Source organism: Falco cherrug, chromosome 5 (assembly GCF_023634085.1).
Source record: "Falco cherrug isolate bFalChe1 chromosome 5, bFalChe1.pri, whole genome shotgun sequence".
Taxonomy (NCBI): domain Eukaryota; kingdom Metazoa; phylum Chordata; class Aves; order Falconiformes; family Falconidae; genus Falco; species Falco cherrug.
The window spans coordinates 75,340,684-75,368,099 of record NC_073701.1 but is presented as its reverse complement, the minus strand read 5'-3'; the positions used below and the strand labels follow the sequence as shown (position 1 = coordinate 75,368,099).

The 27,416-nt window shown below is 39.7% G+C and overlaps 1 protein-coding gene across 2 annotated transcripts in view; it reads left to right on the top strand.

The window, feature by feature from the left end:
• Nucleotides 1-19,214, top strand: part of PTPN12 (protein tyrosine phosphatase non-receptor type 12) — a 78,215-nt gene extending 59,001 nt beyond the window's left edge. For both annotated transcript variants that reach the window (XM_055711333.1, XM_055711332.1), the window contains exons 12-18: nt 836-921; nt 9,550-10,508; nt 13,903-13,980; nt 15,284-15,372; nt 16,108-16,138; nt 17,192-17,308; nt 17,912-19,214. In XM_055711333.1, coding sequence (XP_055567308.1) covers nt 836-921; nt 9,550-10,508; nt 13,903-13,980; nt 15,284-15,372; nt 16,108-16,138; nt 17,192-17,308; nt 17,912-17,973 — 1,422 coding nt within the window. In that variant the 3' untranslated portion in view covers nt 17,974-19,214. The remainder of the gene's footprint in view (nt 1-835; nt 922-9,549; nt 10,509-13,902; nt 13,981-15,283; nt 15,373-16,107; nt 16,139-17,191; nt 17,309-17,911) is intronic.
• Nucleotides 19,215-27,416: the final 8,202 nt, after the last annotated feature.

The following is a 27,416-nucleotide window of genomic DNA, read 5'->3' as shown; positions in this document are numbered from 1 at the left end:
TTTGCTCAGGAACTGGCTGGGCATAGGTCTCCCAGTGGGAGGTGGTGATTTCTTTTGCATCACTTCAGTTTGTTTTCTTTCTTTCTTTCTTCTCCCACTTCTCCTTTGGTTACTGAACAATTCCATTTTGACCCACAGGTTGTCTTGTCATTCCTCTTCCCTGCCCAGGGCTGAGGGTGGGGAAGAGTGAGTGGCTTTGTGGTACTTGGTTGCCTACCAGGGTTAACCCACAACAATATTTTATGTGTATATATGTATAAATGTGTATGGATATATATATTTACAAATATGTAAAATATGTTGTATTTGTAGTCCTAAAATTAAATAAAAATCTAGGTGCTTTGCTGAGTAAGTTAAACTTCATTGTATGCAAATGGAGGATTATTTGTAAGTGTTCTAGAAAAATGCGTTAAATCTTATCTGCTTGTTGCTTTAAAATAGCTGAAATTCTCAATCTCTTACTGTATTTTCACTTGTACAATCACTCCATTGAAGACGAATGTACAATAATTTGACTGGAAAAATAAATGCTTTAAGTATGAATAATTGGGAGGGCATAAGGGAGCTTGGTCACTACTAACCTGAAACATCAGCTTTTGAGAATTTTCTCTAGTGCATTGTGCAATTACGTGCTAAACAAAACGTTTAATCAGAAAAATTTGAAGTTGGATACAGAAGATACAAAATAATATTATGAATTTAGAGTAGAATTTTGAAATCATTCTCTAGATGATAGCCAAAAATATGTAATAGTCATAATTGTTTTCAAGTATCATTACGGACCTTTGTGTTTCAGCTTTACAGCCATGAATGAAAACTTTTTTCTTTTAATCAGGATGAAAATAATACAGAGAATGCTGTCAGTTCTTCAGATGCTGAGAAACAGGATTCTCCTCCACCAAAGCCTCCACGGACCCGCAGGTAGTTAACTGTGATAATATGCTATTGTAAGCTGACAGATTGACATGCTTCACAACAAAACTGTTCCCACTATAAAGACTTTTAAGATGCGATTTTTTTCCCATTTATAGCTAGAAATATACATAATACAAATAGAAGTCTTGTCGTTGACTCTATAATAAAAGCTTTAATATCTTTGCAGAGTCTGAATATACCAACATTGCAATGACTACATGTGAGTAGACAAGCATACCCCTGTAGCAGTCAGATATGTGCAGGACAGGTTATCTTTAAATGTGTAGATCTCTTCATTTTAAAGCGTAGCTAGTATCAAGTTAACTTTCATGTCTCTACTAAAGTAAGGATGAGAAGCCACTAAAGGCTTTTGCTGTATAAGATAGGAAGCTTACTCAGAGAGGGATAATTAATCCTTGTAATGCTTGCATTGGCCTTGGGGAAGAAGTGCTACAAAGTATAACTTCTAATTGTACTTTCTAGGCTTCTTTTATGTCTGTCTGTTCTTGGAAGTTACAAGTATCTTAAGGCTATTTATATAAGTCAATATTGGAATTTTGTTTATTAACTCACCATGAAGCATCTAGCTATACTTGATTTGCAGAGGTTCTGGAATTGTTTTGCCTTCTAACCTTCTGTGACTTTGTAATGTTTTAATGTGATTCATATTTGCTGTACAATATGTGAACATAGACATGTAGCTTAACATCTATCTGTATTTGAAGTCAACGTAAAAAAATTCAAATATCAGTCCTTGGTTATTATGAAGGTAGACATAAAGAACAACTCATGAATGCATACATACATCAGCACCTGATTCTAGAAAATGCTTGGCTTTGCAGTTTATGATCTCTTCCTGTGAAAGTCACCTTGAACTTAACATCTGTGTTAATTTCTTTGGAGAACTTGGTGGGAGGTAGAAAGTGTTCTTTGTTAGACATGTTTAACTGTTTTCAGGTTAAGGCAGGAAGAGGGCATAAGTAAGTTTATTTGACTTTATTGCTGTCTATAAGACTGTAAAGAACCAAAGTTTTTAAATTACGATTTGGGACTGTACATGATTTTACATGACTACACAATTCAAGATTTTACTTCAAATCTAGAAGCAATGATTGGTACTTCAGAATTCAGAGGGAGCATCTTAATACCTTTAAGGAATAGTCCTTGAAATATTTATGTATTTCGTAGTTCATTCTGAAGTATTTGGGAAAAGGGGTTGTTTGTTTTTAATCAGGCATGATTACAGAAAATTTTTTTACTTTCAAGCTCAAATGCAATTGAGAAAAAAAAAAAAGAAATGGAGACATAAATGCCCAAAAAAAGACGAGGTAACAATTTTTTGTAAGCTGTGAAATGAAGAGCTATGTGCTACTGTCTGAAGGAGAAAAAGTGAAATACTGTAGGAGTTTAACTTTTCTTCAGATTATGCTCAGACTTCAATGTAATGACTTAGAATTACACATGACCCTTGAAATGTATTTTAATTTCATTTCCAGCCCTGCAGAACTCTCTTTTTGCATCTTCTGCAAAGCTAAGATAAAAACCATTGATTGGTGTTCCTTTTAGCAGTGTGATTTACATGTCACAATTAAAGAACCAAAAAGCCTCATGTAACTAACTTTTACAGGAGAAATTCACCAGTTGGTTATTTTTATTCATTCCTTATACTTGTATATAAATTACCTGTAGTATGGTTTGTGACAGCTTCACTGAACTGCAGCTTTTATTTCACGTGGATGGGAGTGATTTAAGTAGAAAAATGTGATTGTCTAGCCTCAGCCCGCTTACATTGAGTTTAATTTTCCTATTTTAATTATGAGGGAGGATGTAGAGTTTAATATCTATCTTTGGTTGGTCATAGCATGTGCATTCCGTGACCTTGGCATCACACTCTTTTATTTGAAAATAAAACCCTGCAGTATGCTGCATAAAATAACCGTGGATTACTTAAGGGTTTTTTTTCCTTTTGGAAACTGGCCAAGTTTTATTTAAATCTGAACCCATGTTATGGTGCCCAGTTTTAGTAATAAAGCTCTTTTCTATTAAGGCTACAATGGCTTAGATTTTAAAATGTTCTAAAAATTTATAATGTATTGCAGGAAAAGGAAGAATAGTGTTGCCATAGCTTCATTTTGGTTTTGTTTTTTTCATGCGTACATTTTTACTGTAAAGTTGTGTGAGGGCGCTTTTTTTTCAAATTATAGTTGATTTTTATTATGACAAATAACTTCAAAAAGTTATTATTACCTAATGCATGGTTTGCCTGACAGCTGAGAAGCTCTAACGCTGAGGTCTTTGGCACTAAGGCACTGTATCAGTTGCTCAGGTTGTATGGCAATAAAAGTGTATGAAAAAGCTGCCTTATCACCTATCCTGTAGTTCTGCATGAGGAAGTGAAGTTACAAGATAATCAGTAGTAGTTGTATAAGAAGAGATACTTTGAGGCTGAATTATGAGAAGGCTTTCTATTTTTTTATCGCACGGTGTCGTTTTACCAATGTACTTGAAAAATGCTTGCTGTTGCAACATAGACAAACAATGCAGAGTTAATTTAAAGGTCTAATACAGGAAAGATCACTTCTCAAATGGTCTGGCATTCTTTGGTTCACTGCCTCTTCTGTGTCAATATCCTCTTTCATCAGCTTCCTATTAGTTTCCCGTTAACTTAAATCAAGCTGGTTTTACTATACTGTCCCCTGTTTGTAATAATATTAGTAGTTCATCTTCAAATGATTTTCTGCCTCTGGGGGGAGAAGTGTCTATAGATCACAGCTGTTGAAGGAAGTGCCCAGGGAAAGCATTATGCAGCAGCCCAAAATGCCCAAGATTTTCTGGCAGGAGTTTTAGAAAAAGCTACTGCCAAACAAAGACCTCTTAAATGTATACATATCCTAATATTTCTGCTTTGTAAAAGGAAACAGAAATATTTCTTGCAATGCAGAACATGTGAAATAATAATACTATTATGTCAGTAAAATGGAAAAATTCTTACATATTCAGAGAAAACCAGGAAATCCTGGGTGGCATCTATTTCCTTTAAAAAAGAAATTACATCAGAATTCTCAATATGAATAAGACAAAGAATTAATTTGATACAGAATTTCTCATTTGATCACTGTAAGCTCTCATTGAAGAGCAAAGGAAAGAAAATGAACTTCAAATATAATGGGGAGCATTTTAATAGCACTGTTTGGCTGTGTATGAGGAATATGATGAAACAACTTTTGGGTTGCGGACTTGTGCAGCATTTCCTGTATCAGCAGTTCTGTGCATACCTCTAAGGGGGCTCTTTGTATACGTGTGGGGTTCTGTTTAGTAGTGAATCAAATGAGAGAGTCATTTCATCAAACAGTAATCAGTGAAGAGCTTCATGAATTTTGACTGATATTATGGGCATATAACCTTGTCATATCTAGTTTAATGCTAATTTGCTTCTTTAGCTAATTGTAACGCTTAGTGGTATGTCTGTACCAGATAAGAAATTAGTTTTGCTGATTGCATGTGTAACTCTGGGTCAGGAAAATGAGGTCAATAAGGGAAAAAAACTCATTTTCAGTAGGAGGATTTAGTGGAGATTACTGATGAGTATCGCTGCTGGTAAAGGGGGCATGTAAATATTTGTGGAAGTGAAATTCCCCTTTCTGTGCATGCGCCCCCCCCCACCCCCACGCCCCCTCCCAAATAGAGGAGAGAAATCCACAATGAGGGAAATTATCCTGTCCTTGTTAGTGTATACTACATTGGAGTGAGACTTGCTTCCCTCCCTGCCCCGGCTTATCTTTACTAATTCAAGCAAACAACTTATTCTCAAGCTTGTTCATTTTTCAAGAATGTCTAGAGGCAAAAGAGTTTCCACGTTAATTTCAATTAAATTGTTTTGATGTGCTTTGTATTCCTCCTATCTTAATAAAATAACAATATACAAGCACAGGGAGGCGAGGAAGAGAAGGAATCTGAGGTCCAGCCTTTTGTGACAGGAATCAGAGAATGAAAGAGGGCACCTGGGAGAACTGCAAGGGGATCTGGGGTTTTCTAGATACAAAGTTACGATAACTTTTAGAAGATAATTTAGAAGCCAGAGAGCTTGCAGTACTTCAGTGGGTAGGGATTTTAATAAACTAAAAATCCAAATGTTTCTCTTCAGTTTGGAATCCCTTGTAGAAGGATTTTAATTCTTCTACCCATGCTGCTATAGCTTTGGTGCTAATAACATCACAAGGATGAAACTCGTGCTGCGGTCTGTCCCAGGACAAGTAGGCTTTCAGTTCTGTAAAAGATTAGAGTGTGAGGCAGTGTTGGGTGTTGTGTCCTGTCCTGTCCCATCCCCCCCCCCTTTTTTTTTTTTTATGTAAGTCACGACAGTCTCAAGCATTTGCTCTGGCTAAGTAATTTTTAGGCCTTGTTTGCAAGTAGGGGAGCTAATAGTATTACTTCAATTTTGTTTGTGATATGACATGAAGATACGTAATGAGAGCCTGTCTGATGCCTTTCACTTGTGAATAGACAGGCAGGAATTCTTGTGCAACTGCGTGGTCTTCAGCCCTCCTCCCTGTAACTCTTAAAAGCAAGCTCGCTGGTTTTATTCCAGCGTAGTAGAAACAGCATGTTTGGTACTTAATGCTTTTTTTTGTGTTTCACTTAAATAATGCCCTTGGGGAAGAGGTAGCAATTAAATTTTTTAGCTATAGAGGGTTTTTTTTATTTTTCATCTACACTCTTCAGTAACATTCTGAAATATGATCAAGTTTTCTGAATCATTCTGGCTTTTTCTCCTGCTGTCTGGCAAAGATAGGCTGACATATCTGAGCAGTATGAGAAGAAACCTCACCATGGATTGCTGGATAACACAATACTGAAGGGGATATATATATATATCTTTGTACTTTGCATTTTTCTTATAAGCCTTTCTATTTGTTTTTAATTTAATGTTTTCTTATTCATGTTGGTTGAGAAGATGGAAGATTCTTTGGCCCTAGAACTATGTTACTAGCCCACGTTCTCTTGAATAAAAAGACTTTTTCCAGACTTAACAGGAGCAACAAAAGGAAGATGGAAACTTGTCTTGGAAAGCCAAGTGCCTTAAGTCCAGGATACCAATGCTAGCCTTTGGCACTCTTCAAAGTGAGGTGATTGTTTTGTCAAATTTCGGAATATCTCTTTTAAATATTTGTTTTATCATAGAATAGTTTGTGTTGGAAGGGACCTTTAAAAGTCATCTAGTCCGCCCCCTGCAGTGAGCAGGGCCATCCTCAGCTAGATCAGGTTGCTCAGAGCCCCGTTCAACCTGACCTTGAATGTTTCCAGGGACGGGACATCTAGCATGGTATACAGGCAACTTGTTCCAGTGTTTCACCATCCTCATTGTAAAAAATGTCTTCCTTATATCTAGTCTGAATCTACCCTCTTTTAGTTTAAAACCATTACCCCTTGTCCCATCACAACAGGCCCTGCTAAGAAGTTTGCCCCCATCTTTCTTGTAAGCCCCCTTTAGGTACTGAAGGCTGCTACAAGGTCTCCCCGGAGCCTTCTCTTCTCCAGGCTGAACAACCCCAACTCTCTCCGCCTGTCCTCATAGGAGACCTGTTCCATCCCTCTGATCGTTTTTGAGGCCTCCTCTGGACCCGCTCCAACAGGTCCGTGTCTTTCCTGTGCCCAGGGCCCCAGAGCTGGACGCAGCACTGCAGGGGGGCTCTCACCAGAGCAGAGCAGAGGGGCACAGTCACCTCCCTCGACCTGCTGGCCGCGCTTCTTGTGATGCAGCCCAGGATATGACTGGCTTTCTGGGCTGTGAGCGCACACTGCCAGCTCATGTCCGGCTTTTCATCCACCGGTGCCCCCAAGTCCTTCTCCCTGGGGCTGCTCTCAATCCCTTCATCCCCCAGCCTGTGTTGACACCAGGGGTTGCCCTGGCCCTGGTGCAGGACCTTGCACGTGGCCTTGTTGAACCCCATGAGGTTCACGCGGGCCTACTTCGTGAGCTTGTCCAGGTCCCTCGGCATCATGGCATGGGATGGCATCATGTCCCTCAGGAGTGTCAGCTGCACCACTCAGCTCGGTGTCATCTGCAAACTGGCTGAGGGTGCACTCGATCCCACTGACTGTCATTGATGAGGGTATTAAACGGCACCGGTCCCAGTACGGACCCCTGAGGGACACCACTTGTCCTCGATTGCCGTCTGGACACTGAGCTGTTGTCCACTACTTGCTGGATGTGACCATCCAACCAATTCCTCATCCACTGAACAGTCCACCCATTCAATCTGTATCTTTCCAGTTTAAAGAGAGGAATGCTGTGGGGGACTGTGTCAAAGACCTTGCAGAAGTCCAGATAGGTGACATCCATAGCTTTTCCTTTGTCCCCTGATGTAGTTACTTCATAGTCAGAGAAGATGTGATATTAATGGCAAGCCTTTTGTTTGGTCTTGTCTGTCCATGGCTCTGAACAGCCTTATTAAGTTTTGGCAGTAGTGACGGCCAAGTCAGTCTAGGTAGTCGTCTGATTAAAAAAAGTTTGAAAGACATGCCTCTGATTTCTGACCAACTTAAGTGTGTGACTGACTGTGACAATCCAGCTGAAATTTCTTGGAGCTCCCTTGCAGCTGCTGAAATTTATTAGGCCTGTGTTAGACTCTTGGTTTCAGACTGGGTTTCCTCTGTGCAAGACTTGTAGGAACGAGAGAGATAATGGTAGAGCTGAATGCTTTCTAACTGTTCTAAGCTGAATGGCAACCTGCACGTGGATGCCAGACTTCACCTACAAGCTCTGAGAGTGTGGTTTCATTATGTAGCCAATGGCTCATTGTGAGAATTCTTTCCTCCACAGAATCTGTCAAGTCTCTAGAATGTAAATACATTCTTATTTTTGGTCTGAATTAGTAATGTATGACTAACTACTACCTGCTATCATGGAAGTTTCATTTAAATAGCGTGAAAGCACAGGGCTTGAAGAATATAATCTGCACATTGTCCTGCTGGTCCTTACAACATGAGACTTATTACTGGCATGCCTTCTTCCAGACCTGCTAGATATGCAGTGTTCTCCCAGGCTTTACACAAATGCAGCAGGAGATAACATCACAGTGGTCTGTCATGTAGCAGGTAGGAAGAGTTTTTGCCTTTTTGGAAGCCTCTGCTTTCTGGCTTTTGGTGTGTAGCCTTGAACTCATTTGTAAATCAAAGTCTGTTCCACAAGAGTACTGTGAACACTCTTCTGAGTAGACTCGGTTCTTCAGGTTGTTGGGTCATGAAAAGAAGGTAGAGTCCAAGGTCTACCGGTGACTTCATTTTCAAGGGAATAGTGTCTTGCTGTAACCTTACCTCCAATGGAAGGTTCCAGTTCTCCTGATGCAAAGCTGGATTTGGGTGGTTTATGGTGCCTCTGACATAGATTATCCCAAAAACCTAAAGGTATATGTGGATTTGGCTAACTCCTGCTTGTTCAAGCTTATTCTAGTGCTGGGACCACCTGAACATGTCAGTAAAGGCTCTGTTACCCTGGGAACTGACTGTTCCCCTAGCATGGTGGGGGTCGATCATCTGTCTTCTAAATATCACTATCTTGGACAGTATGTGCTGGCCTGTATAGAGGGTTTATTACTTCCCCATGAAGGATATCTCTGCCAACAGCAGGAAGTGATCTGAGCTTTGTACATAAAATGGGCTGGTTTCTCAGCTCAAGCATGTGGTGAAATCACACTCTTTAGCAAACTGTTATCCTTTGTGCTTTGGTTTATTTGCCTAGAGTGAAAGTATGATTTCTTTAAAATATTTCATTGTATTTCTGTTCTTGTCACACATTTGTTTTGCGCTTCAGTTATTCTGTTACTAGTCTTACAGTATGGGATGAAATATTTTTAAAAGCTTTGAATGAGAATGCCTAATTCCTGTTTGTAGACAAGACTTTAGTCAGTTGTGCAAAATGTAATCTGAAAGTAAATTGACCGTATGCTTAAAGACCACCTCCTTTTAAGTAGCTTAAGATGAATTGTAATACTAAGGGCTGCAGTCTCGCTAATATGCACTTTAATTCGGATCATATATTCTACTGTGAATGGTTTTTATACAGTGTGTACCTCGTGTCAGCTAAATTTGGTCTGCATGCCAGAAACTACCAAATACACAAATGTAAAAATAAGATCCTCCTGGGCATGTGCAGAAAAATCAAAATAAAGGACGATACTTGTAGGCTGTAAGGATATATTTTTAAAAGAAATTTCTCTTGGCATTATTGAAAATGGAATTCCGTATGACAAGTTCCTCTGAGCCACTTCTTAAAAAAGAAGAAATAAAAAAAGTACTGAAACCCTGCCACAAGAGGGCCTTTCTTACAGAGCCTTTGGAAAAAATGCTTCTGGGAAAGGATGTGAGCAATCTTTGAACTATCAATGATGTCTAGTTGTGGCATGGATGTATGTCTTTGTGGTATTCTGAAAGATGTTTTGAGTGTGGTGACTTAGTTCTTGCCTACCCAACTAGTCATGTTTTATAACCATTGTCTGTACGCAGTGGAAGCGCTGCTTGGAGTTCAGTATTGATATGGAAGCATTACTGCTATAGAGATAGATGGATAGACACTTAAAATATTGTCAAAATACAAAAACTTACACAACTTTGTTTTGGGATTTTTTTGTGCAGTTGCCTTGTAGAAGGAGACGCTAAAGAAGAAATCTTGCAGCCTCCAGAGCCTCAGCCAGTACCACCAATTTTAACACCATCTCCCCCATCAGCTTATCCAACAGTCACTACTGTGTGGCAGGACAATGACAGATACCATCCAAAGCCAGTTTTGCACATGGTTTCATCAGAGCATTCGACAGACCTCAATGAGAATTATAATAAGTCAACAGAACATTCAGGGAAGAGCGAACCCAGTGAACGTGCAGAGAAAAGGCTGGAGCGCAACTTAAGTTTTGAGATCAAGAAGGTACCTCTTCAGGAGGGACCACGAAGCTTTGACAGGAACTCCCTGTTGAACAGGGGCCATGCAATTAAAATTAAGCCTATGTCATCCTGTGTAATTGATAAGAGCTTTAAGCCACAGGAACAGGTTTCAGGGGATTCATTTGTAGATGCTTCTCAAAACTCATGTATGGAATGCAGCATGCCACAGTCTAACACAGCCTTAATACCTTCGCCGGAAAGTCTGCAGAGTCAGCAGGTTTCTGATGCTCCACCAAGACCAGATCGTCTGCCTCTGACAGAAAAGGGACATGCCACGTGGTCACTGCATGGGCCTGAAAATGCACTGCGTACATCAGTGTCTGAAGACACCTCTTCAGACATCTTATGTCATGGTGTTAAAACTCTGGTATCAAACACCACAGTTGAACATCCTTCCAGTGATAATGTTGATCGTACTACTATTTCTGTTCGAGCACCCCTCTGTTTTACTAATCCTCTTCATTCAGATGATTCTGACACAGATGAGATGAACTTTGATGGAGCCATGAGCAAAAGTGCATCTAATGTTTCAACCGCAAGTGCCACAGTTTCTGCTGCCACTAACACTGAAAACATTTCTGCCAGAAAAGTGTTGCCAATGTCTATTGCTAGGCAAGACTTAACAGCTGTAACATGTTCTGAAGATGGTGAAGGTAGGTTTCATTGTGGTTTAGAAGTGCTACTCTTTAACGTGGTTGCATCTGTTGGACAACATGAATGTCTTTACAGTGCAATGTTCTAAATGTAAATTTGAACAGTACAGTACAGCAACTTCAGAAAGGGCACAAGCCTTGTCCTCCCAGATTTTGATTTGCATGCGAACTGTGTCTGTTACAAGGTCTGTTACTACAGACCTTGATAAGCTACTTCAGAAGCTTTATTTTGAGGTATGAATGCATTCTTAATTGCAGGTTTCTGTTTACTGGTTCTCCACATTTTCATGGAAGTGTCTATAATAATGGCAGTTTTGGCGATTTAAAGTATTTTAAACGGGCTTGACTAAACATGTATCAAATTCATGCTTACTGGTTGATGTGCTGGTCCTAAAAATGTAGACATAACCTCTTTCACTGTACCAGTCTGCAGTTGCTCGTGATTCAGCTCCTGCATTTTAATGGCATTGTAAATATTTAGCCCTGCTTTCCTTTTTTTTTTTCTTTTCTTTTCTTTTCTGTACATGGCCGGGGAGACAAAGTAGTGTTGCTGTTCATCTAAAAATCTGAGTTCTGCTTCAGTAATGCTTTGAAAATTATTCAGTTGCTTTTAGTCTGTTGCTGCTGTTGGGAATTTTTTGAGCCAGGAAAGTTTGCAAGACTGCTTCTGCAAGAAGTTACATCATTTATTAAAAGCAAAAGAGTCCTAAAATGCACAGATTCAGATTTTAGTCAGGCTGGCACATTTAGATTAGATGGAGGATGTAGCTGGGAAGGACAAATTAGGCCTTGGTAACTGCGCAAAGCCCAGCAAAGCCCACAGTAAGGCTGTGGAGCTGAAAGGAGAACGTGAGCTTCTTAATTTAGAACAGACTCATGTGGGAGCTCCTTACAGCGACGGCCTCGCTTCAGGAAGCTGTGCAGACTACGTGACTTTTGGAGGTGAAATGGGCTCAGTGTATGATGCAAGATGCACAACCAGCTGAATTGAAAATACTTGCTTTGTGCACCGTTTTCATCACAAGTCATATTCAGAAACATGAACTACTTTGCAGCTTTCAAAACAGTCTGTTTCTATAGATTTTGCGATAGCATGTAGAAGCACAAAACAATACTTGCACATATGTATACGTTTTTAACCCTGTGATGCTTTAACAATGCTCTGCATAGCCGGCAAAGCCCTGTGTGTCATAGTTACTTCAACGTTTACGCAAAGCAGTCCTCCTTAGATTTGTTTTTGGTAGATTTGTGTGCTGTAGTATTTTTTCCAGCACTGCATTTAGCCAGGCTTTTTTTGTCTTTCCCAGGGTAACTATTGTTTATCGCTGTTTGAAAATCATTACTTTTCTACACATCTCTTTATGTACATGCTGTAAGAACATGCCAATAAAATAAGAGATATGTCATAAATATGATAAAGAATGGGAGAAATGTCACTCAAGGATTTGTTTCATGTAACTGCATATCAGAAACATCCTGAAATAACAGTACAGCCTTTGTGCTGCTGGATGTTGCCGATGTCCCAGGAATGGCTTAAGATTTTTATATTAATGTCTTTATAATTCATCTCTTGTTATCAAAGGTGTATCCATTCACTTTTGTACAACAGTGAACACTTCTCATTTTATATTCAGGTTGCAGGTCTAGTAATCTCTCTCGGACTCAAGAACATAGGGTTAGATCGCTTTGCAGTGATTCTAAACCATGTTTTACAGTGGGCTTTTTATTGTCACACTTACTCAGAACTGCTCTGTCTAAAGCTGGGATTGTGGATACAATCATCAACGAAGCTTGTCTGTGAACATATTAACACCCTAGTTGCTTAACCATAACTGGTGGTGTGCATGATCTTCCTGTGTAATTTAATCCTCTTTTTAATTCAAAAGAAGTGAAAAGTAGTACCCTGAGGTTAAAAAAAACCAAAACAGCAACAACCCCAAAGCAACAGTGACAAAAGAAAAAACCCCAAAACAAACCCCAAAACCTCATTTTTAGTTAGTGCATACTCCATAGTGACTTTATTTGCCGATTATATAGGGACTAAATCAATAAACGAAGGTTTTCTTATGCTGTAACTTGAGATGGAGCAGGTCTCAGAGAAGTTACTTTGAACACAGTGGCTTGTGAAACACGATGGAGTTCTTGTCTGCTGCTGGCAGGGCAGGCTTCATGGCTTCAGCAGTTGAAATGTGTCTTCATCTTTTTATGAATCCTGTATAGGATGCAGTTGTAAGATGAGAATTTTTTAAATTTTTTTTTAATGGCAGCAGCTGCTTTGAATGGTTTTAAACCTTTAATATCTAGTCCAGATTCCTTAGCAGGCTGGAGTGGGGCTTTTGCTGCCAGAACAGCTTGTGTTGGTACACTCTGGAGAGGTGAGAGGGAACAGGCTGGGGACAGGATGTGTTACTGGTCCCACTGGTGGCCATCTCCTCTGGCTCGCGCTTCCCTTGTGGTTACTAAACCTTGCACTGGACTGCTTAACCAGTTTATATCGGTGGTGTGGGAGTCAGCCTGGGTGGGCCCTGAGTTGGAATTGGGAAGCAAAACTGAGACTCGGGGCTTGAGAAGAGCGGGTAATGTGGAGCCTGCCTAGAGCTCGCTGTCGCACAGTGCAGACCTGAAAAGGAGTGTTGCGTCATGTGCTTGCACTGTGCAATTTAGCTGTGCTGTATTGACTTTAGAAGTAAGTATCCTTTGAGCCACTTAAGCAGTAATTGTTATTTTTTCTTATCAGCAGTAAGTTACTGTCTTCAGCACAGCTGAAGAGCTCATATATATTTCCAACATGCTTCTTACCATGGTTTGGGAGCTTCATCCGTGGTTCTGTTTGGTAGGCACCAATTGTGTATGGTTACTAGTATCTACAGAAGAGTTCGAAGAGCCAGTGTGTTGTGATGAGCTTAACTCACTTGCGGTGGCTGTACATAGAGGTGTAATGAACTGCAATTAAATTACGGTAACTACTACGGTTACAGTTATTGGCAGGTTACTTGTTCAAGAAACAAATGGTATCTCTCCAGTGCAGACTGGAGATAAGATTCTGCTTATCTTCTGTTTCAGAAAGAACGAAGAGAAAGTATTCATTGGAGTTGCTGAGGTTTTTTTCCTCTAAATTATTTAGACTGAAAATGTATTTTACTTTCCTTTCTCTCATAACACACAAACTGATCCTATACCCTTAACATGAAGATAATGGTGTTAGCGTGAAGTTGCTCCCAAGGCATTAGTATGGTAAACAAAAGTGTTTTGTAGGATTTGGAGCAAATTTTTCTCTTGCTTTAAATTTAATATCAAGTTTAGAATGATTTAATGCATAAAAAAATCAACTTTTTAAAATATAGGAGGAAAATCTGTGTTCTTTTAACTTATCTAAATGTCATATTTGATTTAGATGCTGATACTAGCGAAGATTCCTCTCCCCCGCTCCCAGAAAGAACACCAGAATCATTTGTATTAGCAAGTGAACAGAGTGAGTTCTTAATGTTTTGTGATAACTGGGGATAAAATGTGATGAAAGACATTTCAGTATTGTATTTGAATGCCCCTGCTTTTTGGTTAGCGTTGGAACAGATCGTAAAATGGAATGAAATCTAGCATGCGTGATCGTGTATTTTGAGGTTTAACTTTCACAAGCCCTTGAAAAAAGTTAAATTATTTCTCATTTTTTGACTAAGCATGATGTTACATGATATTTAATAAGTATATTGGAGACTTCAATGTTGATTTCAGCGGAGCTGGTTTTCAATCTGAAGGGTATGGAAAGGAGATACAGTGAGGAAATGCAGTAGTTAGGGGATTCCCAGGCTATTTTAGTTTCCTACTGCTCCAGGGCAGAGAATGAGAAAACACATGAGCAGTGCTTATCTGATTCTTCTTTCTTGGGCAAAGGAAAGATGATGACATTTCATACCGCCCTGTAGTGAACAAGCCCAGTTTAAGTTTAACATAGTTTACTCTTTGCCTTGTCAAAAGGGTTACTGAAAGAGAAAACTGACACAAATGAAGCGCTTATGTCTTCGTATTTCATTCATTAAGATAGTAATGGCAGAATACAAAAAAGATTAATTGAACTAGTAAATTAGGTTGAGGTTTGGTATCTTCCAAATAACTTAGTGTGATATAGTTATTTAGTGAGGCTGTTATTTAGTGTCACTTTGGCAAAAACATTTTTTAAGTTTCACAAAGTAGTCAATATAGATATTTTCATCATAATAACATGCAAGTTTTGTAAATACGTCCCTTGAGCATCATAAGCGTGTAGGTAGCTCAGTCAGTGATCCTTTCTTTGGATATTATGGATTTGCTTGTTTTCTGTGAGAACACAAGAAATAAAGCTTTTTTTCTTAAAAATTTTAAAAATCTGTTTGGGACTGGAATCACTAAGAACACTTTAATTTTGATTGTGTTCTTGCCGTGAAGTCATTAAGGACAGGTATGGTTGTCATGACTTGTGTGTTTTCTTTACTTCGTAGACATGAAAAAGGCATAGTACTATTGCATAGCTGGTGTGACAATTTCAAAAACAACATTGAAAAAGAAGCTAATTCTCCTCTTGGCTAGAAACCCCCAAACGAAGGAAACAAACATCCACAATGCAAACACTGCAGTCTTGTGTTTTGAATTAAGTTGTGAAGCTTTCCCTGACCTTGAATGCTCTTCATGTAAAGAGAGATTCATGTTTTACAAGCATTTAATTTTTAAAAAGTTACTTTATAGCACGTTTCTAATGCCTCATCATGGAGAGAACTCAAGTTTAACTTAATTTTTCCTAGGCACACCCTTGCTGAAGCCAGTTATGATTGCACAGTCTGAGTGGAGCATATTGCGTGATCAGCATCTGCCAGAACAAACAGTCTCTACAGTAAGTATGGGAGTAAGTCTGTACTAATCAGTTCTAGTTTGGTTGAGAGCTACAACAAAGAGCAAAATACATACTTGTGAAAAGTACCAGCTGTTGATCACCTACAACTAGCTTTCTTCTGCCTGAGCTGCTGAACTGATGATGTTAAGAGCACGTTCACTTTCCAAGAAAAATACCTGGTTTTCAAAGTTCAGCAGTATTTTTTAAAGTCATCATTAATATACCTTAAATCATAGCTTTAAGAGCGTAAATATGCTGCATTTATGGAGCTTGCTGTCTGCCCTCAATCGTAGACTATTATTCAGGCTGGAGGAGAATTGCAGGCTCTAGTTTAAACCGCTGCATGAAGCCTGGACTCGGACCAGGCTGCTTGGGGCTTTATCCTGTTGGGCCTCAAAAACCTCCAGAGATGGAGACTTCATATCCTTTGTGGGCAACCTGTTTCACTGCTTGATGAAGTTTTCCTTACATCCATATTTATCTAAAACAAACCATTTCCTGCCCATCAGATTTCACTTCTCACATCAGTCGACTAGTTGGTCAATGCCATCCAGTGTAAACAGCTGCCAAAACTTTAAAAGCATATGAATCCTCTTTATATTCATGCCTTTTTTTTCATGCACTCTCAATTTTCAGGGACTGTAAATTTATTATGAGAACTAACTAAATTTCTGGTGTTCTTTTAGTATTTTGGAAGCATTTTAAAGGATTATTTTAAATATTTCTCATTAACAGGGTTTGAAAACAACTTCACCTGTACTACCTGGTAAGTGATAGAAAAGATTTCAATTATTTTTTTCTACAAAATACTGAATAACAATTCACCTGAACTTGGCTTTTGCTCTGAAGATTTTTAGGTATATTGTCAAAAAACTGGCACTTTTGAAAAAGCCTTCTGTTTTTCAAGTTTATAGAGTTTTCTGAGGAAGCCAGTTAAAATCTCATTTAAAAATAAGTGTTAAACTTTGGGTATGCTAAAATAATGAAGATCAAAATAGTGAATTTAAATACATATTATAATAGCAATATTTTGTCATGTTAATTACAACCTTCCCATGTTACTGCAGTAGAAATTGTAGAAGTTGAATTAGTTTATTTAATTTCATAAAGACAGCAGCATACATGAAATAAATTCAGCAGTGGGGTGTGTGTATGTATATGTATGTACGTTGCAGATTTACCAAATTGTTTAACTTTTCATCTTCTGAAAAGGCTTTAGTAAGAAGTGTAGTCTATCAGCTGACATATAACTTTGCAGCAACCTGCTTCAGCTACAAGCTTATGTCTGCCATGTATTTTCTGCATATGCTTGAATGGGCTTTTACAGTGCGTTTGGAGCTGCCTGTTAAATACCTAGGTGATTTTTAAAAAATAAATTAGTTTTCAGAAATACTGAAGACTTGCTAATAGGGTGATCATACAGTAACGCAACACATAGTTGCCAATCACGTCTTAAGCACCTTTAGTTTAGGAAGAGTATGGAGAGATGCATTTATATTGATGTTTTAAATAGTACTGTGAGCTGTTGCTATAAATTGGTGCTACATGTGATTTTAAATATCCATCCAAGCTTTTAAAAAATAAAATCCATATTTGATGAACAGCAGTGTGTCACTGTCGTTGAACATCTGCTTCATAAACAATTTTCAAGTATCTTTTAAAAGAAATGATAAATTGGCTTTTAAATCTTTATTTCTGTAAATAATACTTCATGTAAGTTGTGTTCTGGACTGAACTGTAATTAAAAATAGTGTTCACACAGTGCTGATTAAATGAATGTTACAGTAAGGGGGTGTGTGTGTGCATGTGTGTTTTCCAGATCGTCCTGAAAGAAGCAACAAAACACCAACTGACATCTTACCTCAGATTTCTTTTTCTGGTTCCACTGATACAAGAGGTCAAATTTCAGAATTTCCTGCGGAAGTAACAGATATTGGTAATTATAATTCAGTCAAAACCTAATCACTATATATATATAGATGATTTAAACAGAAGATTCATCGATAGTATTAGTATGGATAGCTGCTACTCCTCCCTCCTTCCAACTCACTGAGGTGCAGAACCCAGCCAAATTAGCCTGCCTTGTCTCTTCAGCATCACTGAAAGAGGTTTGAGTGATTTAGTCATTCACTTTGGGTTTTAGACTGTATGAAATACAGAATTAATCAAATGGGATATAATTTCTGTAGAGCACTGAAAACTTTCAGAAATAATACCTGAGAAAATTGCTTTGGTATGCAGAGAAGGAAAAAAAAGATGATAACAAAGGCTGTACTCCTGTATTTACTGAAAAGTACTTTACAAGTGAGGTTTAAATAGGGAACTGTAATTATATACAGATTCTTCATGTTTGTATTTCCTATGACCATAGTGCCTTTACAACTCCTCATACCACTAAGTCATTTTCTAGCCCTGAGAATACACGTCTTCCCTAAGAACTGGCACATGTCTTGCAGTGTTCCTTCTGACTGCTGCCAGCATTTGTGGGACTGCGTTCTCCAAGTGGACAGAAGTATTAAGTACTTTTTTTTTTCCTTAGGTTTTGGTAACCGCTGTGGAAAGCCCAGAGGACCAAGAGAGCCACCTTCAGAATGGACATGATCCAAGAAGCAATGGACATACTATCAATGAATTATACTGGAAAACTCAAGTGCCACTGAGAACTAGAAAAATAGTATTCCACTTTTCTGGGGGGCGACTAACACAGAGCAGTGTAGATCTGACTACCAAATGGTACACTCTTAGAGTACATCCCACGCAAAACCTTAAACGTTGTTCACAACAGTGGATTCCAGTATTACAACTTTTTGCTGGGGCCATCTACCTGCCTTATTACACTTAGGAGAAAGTATTACATATGATTTATTTTGTAACTTCAAGTATTATTGCCTTAATGTCTTTTAACCCTGTTACACGCTGCTTGTAGACATATGTTAATATAGTAATACTTTTGACAGATTGTGTTTATGGACTACTTTTTGCTAACGTTTGATTACCATGTATGCATTATTTTGTATATGTACAGGGCAAGTAAGTATATAATTTGATAAAGTTGCAATCATAAAATATTAACAGAAGATGTAAGAAATCTCTGCATGATCTAAATTTTTGTGTACCTTATTTGTAAATTATTTGCCCTGAAGTTTTAGAAAATAGTTTCTGGGGTTTTTTACAAAAATTGCTGGACACACACAGCCAGAGTTGCAGGTTAGCAGAGATAAAGATTGTAATACATTTTGTAAATTGTAAGCAAAAGGTTATTTTTATATTATATGCTGTTTAATTGTCAGACCTAATTTGTTCTGGTTTTCATCTAGTCATGGAGATTCAGTAAGTGCCTTGGAACAGTATTGAATTCTCTTAGCCTGTGTATGTTACTTCAGTGTTTTGAGTTCATCTGGAATTAGATTATCAAAAATATTTGTACGTTTCTAGTATATCTGACCTGCCAGTAAAAAAGAAACCGTTCTACATAATCAACACTCCTTAGTTTTCATTTTAATGTTTCGTCAGTTGCAATCTTTAGAAAATTCATCTCTATCAACTTTCTGTATAATAGGATTTTACAGTTTTAATATGGCGTGATTCTAATTTGGGAAAACCAGAACACTGGTAAAAGGACTGTTTAAGCACCGCTGTCTTCTCTTACGAATGGTAAATACCATTTTTGTTGTTCAGCGACTGTGTATGTAAGAAAGCAACTTATATGAAGGTTCACATAGAGCCCTTGCAGCTACACTGTATCTTGGCAATATATTATGTCAAGAGTTAATCCTTATAAGGATTCCTTACTTAAACTTTTCTGTAATACAGTCTTTAAATTAAAGAACGTCAAAAGCTCACTATGGGTGTTTTTACTCGTAGGAAAAAACCCAAGTTTTCGGAAGCAAAGTAAAATAGCAAAAATTTGGCTTAGCTTATAGACCTCATACCTGAACAAAACAGTGACCCTCAGGACCTTATTTTTAGTAACTAATTTAAAAGTTCTGGCTAGCAGTAATGCCAGAGAAGCAAAGAAGAATGTTTAGAGGAAAAAAACCCCCTTTATTCTAGGTAGTGAAACTATCTATCCATCTGAACTCTAGCCATGGAAGCATTACATCGAATTTACTACTCCTTTAGGGCTGTCTGCTAAAAAAGAACAAATGCCCTGCCAGCACCCCAATTATAACTTCCAAAAGGTACGTAACTTGCAATTACTGTCTCTGACTGTGGATTAATCGCCATGCATTCAGTACACACGACAGGCTGCCTAGCTGGGCAGCTCTTTCAAAGAGCTGTACGCACTATAAATACTTAACTTCCCATGGATATACTTTTGCAATTATTCATTAAAAATAATTCAATTATATATGACATTTGGGATAACCTGTATCAACTAGAGTCCTGCTTTGTAAACAATTCGGACAGCTGGAATGCCTTGCAGATGGCAGAATAAAGCTGGCCTGAACTTTGTTCCCCTGCCCCTGTGCTGAAGACGATTAGCTTAAACTTTCACTCCTAGAGACCTCCTGCTGATCTGGAATGCACGATGGGCCGTCATCACCACTGGACGGTCCAAATCACTGTAACTTTTTGAATCAACTGTTTAAATAAGAAAATTTCCAAACACGATTTGGATGTACTTTTTAAGGATCGTTTCCGTATTTCTCTACCAAGGAAATACGGAGCTGTGCAGATTGTGATTTTCCACTTTTCACGTCTGAATTTCACTTAGAGGAAAGGTTGACAAAAACTCTGTGCACTATATACAGAGTATATATCTGGTAATGTTTAATTAAAGTATGGCCAGGTTCATTTTTTTTTCCCCTTAGATTTGCATGAATTTGGATCATATTCCAGACTAAGTTAATCACAGAAAGTTCTCAGCCTTTCTTTGCTTTAGCAATATCAAACTGCGCTTTTCCTGTATGGATGTCTATATCTTTTGACAGACTTGTCTTACAGCTCACTGTTGCCTGCTTACATTCACCTGAGGTTTAGATTTTCACCTGTTTTACTTCAGGTAAACCGACAGTTTTAAATGCAAGGTGAAACCTGCCCAATGTCATTACTTTCTGTATCCATTCTGGGGGGGGGGGGGGGGTACAGGGCAGTGCGGGGTTGGGTGCTGTATGCGGGATAGTTTCACATCATAACTTTGAAATGTTATCCAGTCTTAACAGCTTCTTCAACAAACAAGACCTTTCTTTGCGGTGGTTTATTTTAAATTCAGTTTAAAGGGGTTTAGAATATTACATTAGTTTGAAAATTAGCACTGAATGCAGATCTAGACCAAGTAATTTTATACACATATTGAAATCAATCATGAAATAATCTTTCCTTTCCTTGAACTCCAGTGTTCCACGTTATTTTTTTCAAAAGCAGCCTTCAACTTCAGTCTCTGAAATGCAGCTTTCACCAGGCATACAACTGACTTGATCGCAATAGCAAAGAACCAGTAATGCTGCTCAACCTTGCTGTTCTTATTAATAAGCACTTCATTGGCTTGTTTATTCTTCCAGTGTTTTTCTAATATTCCATTCATTAAATTTCCTAAATGTGTTAATATTGAAAAAATGTATGCAGTAGATTATTGCATCAAGAGTGAGTTCTCCGTGTTTTAGAAACGTAAATACTCAAGTCTCAGAAGAAAGCTGATCTCTCAGGGCGTCATTGCTCACCTCTATTATATGGCACATTTTAGGGTTTGCATTGGTCTGGTAGGTAGCCTTCTGCCTTTTAGTAATTAGAGCATTGCTTCAGTATTTTTATTTCTTATTTATCTGTTGGGAAACCGTGCTGCATTTACATGTGATTTTCCTTAAGGAAGTTTCTAACTTGGGAATTGTGCAGAACAATGAAAATTTCGAAGAATTGCCTCTGGGTGTTTGTATACTGAAATCTTGGGTTGGTTTTCTTTTGGAGACAGATTTCTAAAAGAATGAATGCAGAGCAAGCACGACACAGTGACTGGGCAGTGTGATAACCCTGTGCTGCTGGAGCAGTTGCTTTTAGTTGTAGATCGTACTGTATTTAAAGAGGCTCCTGGCAATTGAACACTTTGCATTTGAGGATTAAACTGTGTGTTTCAGGTTGTAATTTCCACTGTGCCACATAGCACTTGGTATGAAGTGGTGACTTAGGTTTTAATATATAAGTTCAAATTACATGTTTCTAATGGAGTAATGTTACCGCTGCTGATTTATTTCAAGGTCACTTAGCACAATGATGTATCTCATCTATTTTGTTGTGCTTTTCGCATACTGGATAATACTGCACTGTTGGTGACAAGTGGTGGCTCTTGTATTGTTTGGGGGATGTGGAAGGGCAGTTGTACAGCAGTTAAAGCCACAACAAAGGAAGAGCTGGGCAATGACTGTATCTTGGAGCATCTGCTCTTTGTTGTACCTGAGGATTAGGAAGATGGTTGTAAGGGGGATGGTTGTGAGGCGGAGTTGAGATGAGGGAAGCTCCACATAGCCTGGACTCTTCTGAGACTCTTTGGCCCAGTGCCAGGCAGACCACCCAGAATCCAGCTGTAACCACTCATAACTTATTCATATAACCACTCATAACTCCTGATTAACGTTATCTGCTTAATGTAAGACAGTTAAGATGTTCTGAGGACCATCAGCCAAAACAGTTACTGTTGTCGAAGCAAGAAAATAACCTGCTAAGAGGTGAAGATCCTGAGTGGTATGCGGGGAAAAAAAAATATAAAATTACTTTTTCATTATTATTATCATTATTTGCAGTCTGAAAATATTCTCTCCACTGCTAGATCACAGGGAAAATGAGAGTTTAGCATTAGACTTCCCGGCTGGAAAGAGGGGGTGGATTGTCAGTGTTAAGCAGGTGATAAGCCTTGGACCACACAGAGCGCACTGCAAACACGTCTGTGTTTCCCCCAGTTTGATTTGGCGGTTTGGCTAGGTTAAGAAAAGCTTGCAAACACTGGTAGGGATATTCTAAGGTGTAAGGACTCAGACATAAAGGCCTTTTTGTTATTTTTGTCTGTGCTGATTTGTTCTTGCAGCAGGGGAATAAAAGAGTAAGGAACTTTGAAAATGTAATTTGAGTTTAGTAACTGACTTGCTGGCTTTCAGAGCACTGGAGTGAAAGGGCTTACTTGTTGCAAAGGCAGCAGGAGCAGTTGTAAGGGTGGAGGAAGGAAGAAGAGTATCTCTGAGATCTAATCAGAGTAGTTGGATGATGCTTCTGAGTGGCCAGGACCGCTGTGTATGAGGTATGTTCAGGAGGGAACAGAAGAGGTACTGAAGATCAGTTTTAACCTTAAAAAAAAAAAAAATTAGTTTGAGTAAGGCACAGTAAGTAGTTACGAATACAAACTAGCTTTAGAATAAGAATATAGCAAGTTACTTGAAACTGATGAGCTCAAGAACATTTCCACAATGTTTGAACACAGAATATTTCCATGGTAGATATTACACAGAGGCAAACGAGTGTCTTTTCGGCAACAATAAATGCTCAGCTGTAGCTGGTTTTTGTTGTAGTCCAACTGAATTTGTCTGACTAGCTGAGTAACTAGGTGTTTGTGTTGACAGGCTCTTCTTTCTCTCCTGTAACAGGGATATTTGCAGGTCAAGGGGCTGAACTCGTAACAATCGTACCTCTGAAGCGTACGGTGCCTGATGGACTCCTAACCTGAGGCACTGACCCTGTTAGCAGGAGCTTATGAAGCGAAGTAGCCCTGTCGTCTTGTCCGGGAGGCTGGCACTGCGGGCAGGCAGAGATTCAGCTGCTGCCGTTGCTGCCTGTCAGCGCATGCGACTCCACCTGGAGCTGCCCCTGTCCTGGTGCTGCTCCCAGTTGTCTTCCTCCCACCTTCTCTCTTGACTCAGCATTTCCAGTTACCGTGAAAGCAACTTCTTTCTAATAGTTGTCTTGATTTTATTTGTTTGGTATTTTGCTGTGCAAAATTTTACTTTGACGAAGTCTTGCACCTGCATTTGTTCGCTTGCTTCCTTTTAGCCACCTTGTCTTTATGGCCGGGCCAGTAACTCTTATTTAGGCAGATGTCATACCTGATACGGTGGGTGAGAATGAACCAAATTCAAAAGTGCAAATGCTTTCTTCTACTCAGACCTTACTTTGCAGATTTTGCTTTAAACAAACAATCCCACATGGGATGCATCTTTCCACTGGCCTCACAGGCTACGTTGACAGGTTATAATTAGTATGGGAGCGTGACTCAAACGTCTGGAGGTCTGACATTTAGGTCGTGGAGAGAATCAAGTGTAGTTTGTGCGTAATATAGCATCAAGTCAACAGAGAAATACTACGATACAAGTTAAATGGAAAATTGATACGCTGTATCTTAATTTAGTGTTTATTTTATTCTTTTTTTCCCCAACCATTATTTCTCAATCATACAGCCCTAAACTGGTGAGAGCAGAGAGCCTACTCCTAAACAAAGTTTACATTCAGAGTTTAAGTACCTGAAATGATCTTTGTTTTTCTTATCTTAATGCTTTTTCAAGATATCAAGTTACCTAAAAATGTATTTCTTTAGCCTTGCAGCAGCTTGTGGGCCAAGAAATTACATATGAACCCTAGGTAGGAAGGCAGCTGATGGAAAGCTGCTTATTTCCCCAAAGCAACGGGTTTTGGTTTGAACACACGTCTCTTTTGGCTGGGATGTAAATGTGAGCTGATTTAACTTCAGTTAGGTGATAGTCTGCTCTCCCGTATGGCATCAAGTATGTCTGGCAAAACACTTTTTCTTATTTAGCTGTAGTAAAGAGCATTTACTCTGCCCTTGGGAGTAAATCAGTAATGCAGTAGTAGGCAGGAAGGTCAAGTGCGAGCAGGGGAGTAGGGTGGATAAGTGTTGGATGTTTAAAAACCAGCACTCTTGCAGAAGTGGAAATGACTGTATTTAAGTAAATTTTCTTTAGTGATGACAAGATAATTACTTGGGGTATGGGTAAGAAATACACCTTCAGGCCAAACTTGGCACTTCTGAACCATGAGCATGACTCCCTCCTGGGGAGGTCACCTTGCCTTGGCCAGCAAAGGGCTTCTGGGCCCATCACTTCATGGAAAACAGCTTTTTGACTGCTGCGTTGGTAGCCATGCTTGCTTTAAATGTGCCTAAATCCCTGTACAAGTCAGTTATTAATATCTGCAGGCTAAGGTAGCTTTTGTGCTAATCACTCCTTGGTATGTTTTCTCTCTAAAAATATTTGTCCTTCAGTTGCATACCTATTTTTTATACTTGCCCTTCTCACGTAGGACCTAGAAAGCATACAAGGTGATCGCAGGCAGTGTTGATTACACCTTGGGTTATGGGACTACACTAAAGCCTCTCAGGCTTCTAGCCAGGACCCATTGTGCTAGAGGCTGTACAAAGCAAAAAGGATGTGGGCGTCTGTCCCGTCGCCCCCCCTGCCAGCCCCAGTCGTGGGCAGGAGTGCAAAGGAACCTGTAGTAGCACTGTGGTAGGGAAGAGAAATGACACGTGCAATCTAAACAAGATGGTGTATTTCGGTGAAGGGAGATCCTCAGAGGAGGAATACCAACGGTGAAATGGCTTTGGGAGGATTGAAGGAAACTTGCAGACTTGAGGCAGCATGGAAGAAATGAGGAGGTTGGCCTGAAAATCTGGAGAGGGCCATGGCATGGCAGGTGAGTCACGCAAAAGTTGGCCTCTTAGAACAGCATGAAGGGTAGAAGTAAGGGTGTGGAGGTCACTGAAGCTGAGAACGAGTAGTTCTGTTAAGCATGATGGAAACAACAGAACAAGAGGTAAGATGAGGATAAATGATGCAATTTGCAAAAGTTTGGAGGGCCGCTGTTTTCTCGTGGGTATAAGCAAGAAATTTTTATTTGTGAAGGTGAAATGAGATGCGAGATGGACAGGAACTCTAGGAAAATAAGGTCTTATATGTTCAGTGGGAAAGACCTGCGAGATCTGTCTAGCCGAAATCAGAGCACTGAGAGAGAAGTCCAGGTGGAAGGAAACAAACATCAGGGATGGTGGGAATGGTGGCAGCAAGCACAATGGTGGGAAGAGTGGGTAGAAGAAGGAAAACAGAGGAGAAAAGGTCTGACTAAGCCAAATGGAGCTTCAGCTGATGGCTAGGTGTCTATAAAAAGAGAAAAGAAATTGTGTGACACCTTTGCGCAGGAGGAGACAAGTACGGGTTGTAAGCACACCCATGTGATGATAGGGTTTGTTAGGGACTGCTCTGAGTGCCCATGCTGCTGGAAGCCTTGGGGGAGGACTCTTCTGAAGTGCACTGAAAGGGTTAAAAAGATGGGAAAGAACTCAAAAAAAATCATGGGCCACAAGAAGAATTTTCAGGACAGCGTTAGAAGAAAAGGATACTGCGTTTGATGTGTCTGAAATCAAAAAGCCTTTGGAAGCTGGTTTGAGAGAAAAGCTAGATTGAACATAGCCCAGAAAGAAGTTTCAGGAGATGAATGCGGGAAGTGAGCATGGAGGTGAAAATGAAAACAAATACTAAATGTTTGGGGAGGCAAAAAGCTCAGGCATTACATTCGCCTACAGGCACACACCCACGCAGCCACTAAAGAGTGCGCTGTGAGGGAAAATGGTGTTAAGGGGAAAAGCAGAAGACAATGACAAGATGGAGATGAAGGATAGGATGGAACTGAGGGCAAGCAGAAAAAATTGAGGAGAAAAAACAAAAATGTGCATGCACGTGATGTAAAAACTACCTGAAAGGGGTTAGGTCAGTGGGAGAAAATGGTGCAGTTTGTTACAAGGTTCCCTTCAGCTAAGGGAGGACAGAAGTTGAGAATTTGAGGAGCTAGAATTTGAGGAATTAGAGGTATTCCAGCTTCGACAGGGGGGCGCCTCCCCTGTCATTATTGTTTGTGTAAAGCTCGCTTCTGCGTTTTCCCTGTTATCCCTTAAAGCTGCGCACGTGAAGGTTTAAGACACTTACTGAAACAGTTTACTTCTCTTTCTTTAAGTATGACCAGAGGTATACACCTGCAGTGGAAGTCTCTCAAGCCTCGATAACGAAAAACCCTCTAGCTCAAAGCTGCTTCGCCCTGCCCCAGCTGAGCTATGAAACGCAACTGGTTTTGGCCTCTGAGCTTTATCTGGGGTGTTACCATTAAGACATGTCTGTGGGAGCTCTGGCTCGCTCTTTCTCAAAGGTTTGTCATAAACAACGTGCAAACAATGTGCAGTTCTCCTTGTGGCAGCTGTTGGCTCTGGACACACACAGAGCTGGGGAACGTTAACCTGGGTGGCTTGGACTGAAATGAAGGGTAATGTAAATCAGAGTGGGTAAATGTGATGTGGCATTGATGTATACAGGCTCAAAGACAGGAAGATTTACTGTCCGAGGGCTCTTTGTGGCGCTGTAAGTGCGAACCACTTTAAAATCTAAATTGATAAAGCATAAGCTGAAACTTTCTAATAAGCTGTATAGAAGTAAGTTCCCTACACTGCAGGGTTCTCCGTAGGCACAGGCTGGAAATAATGGCATAGCTTTTCTCCAGTTTGTGTTCAACATCATCAGCGTTCCGCTAATTCAGTTTGAAAGTCTTAAAAGCTGCGCTTGACAATGACTGTGAGATCAGTATGTCTGTCTGTACCACGACATCATTAGTGCTTCTGAAACAACTGCAGCCGTGTAAACTGTAAACTGTGTAAACCGTACACTCACTTACACAAGCCCTCGAACAGACTGCTTCTGCCACGTCCTCAGTGCCAAACTGCAGGAGGAGCCTCGCTCAGCTGCAGGTTCTAGACGATGCGCTTTCGATTCGGAGGCTTTTCTTGCTCTCTGAGTACCTCTTCACCTCCAAGCCTGAAGAGCAGCGCTGACGAGGCCATGCTCAAACTCTCCTTTTGGGGGTTTTGCTGCTGCTGCCACGGGTGTGAGTTGGTAGTGAAAGCTTAAATACAGTTGGGTGAAACGAATGCAGCCGTTGCACAGTGCTCGGGGTGCAGGCTGGCTGCTGGTAGCCAGCAGGTCGGTACAGTTCTAGGCACTGTGCGGTCCCAGCAGCCTGCCTTCTCAACTGGGATTTGCCCACAGCACTGAGACCTCCTGACTGTA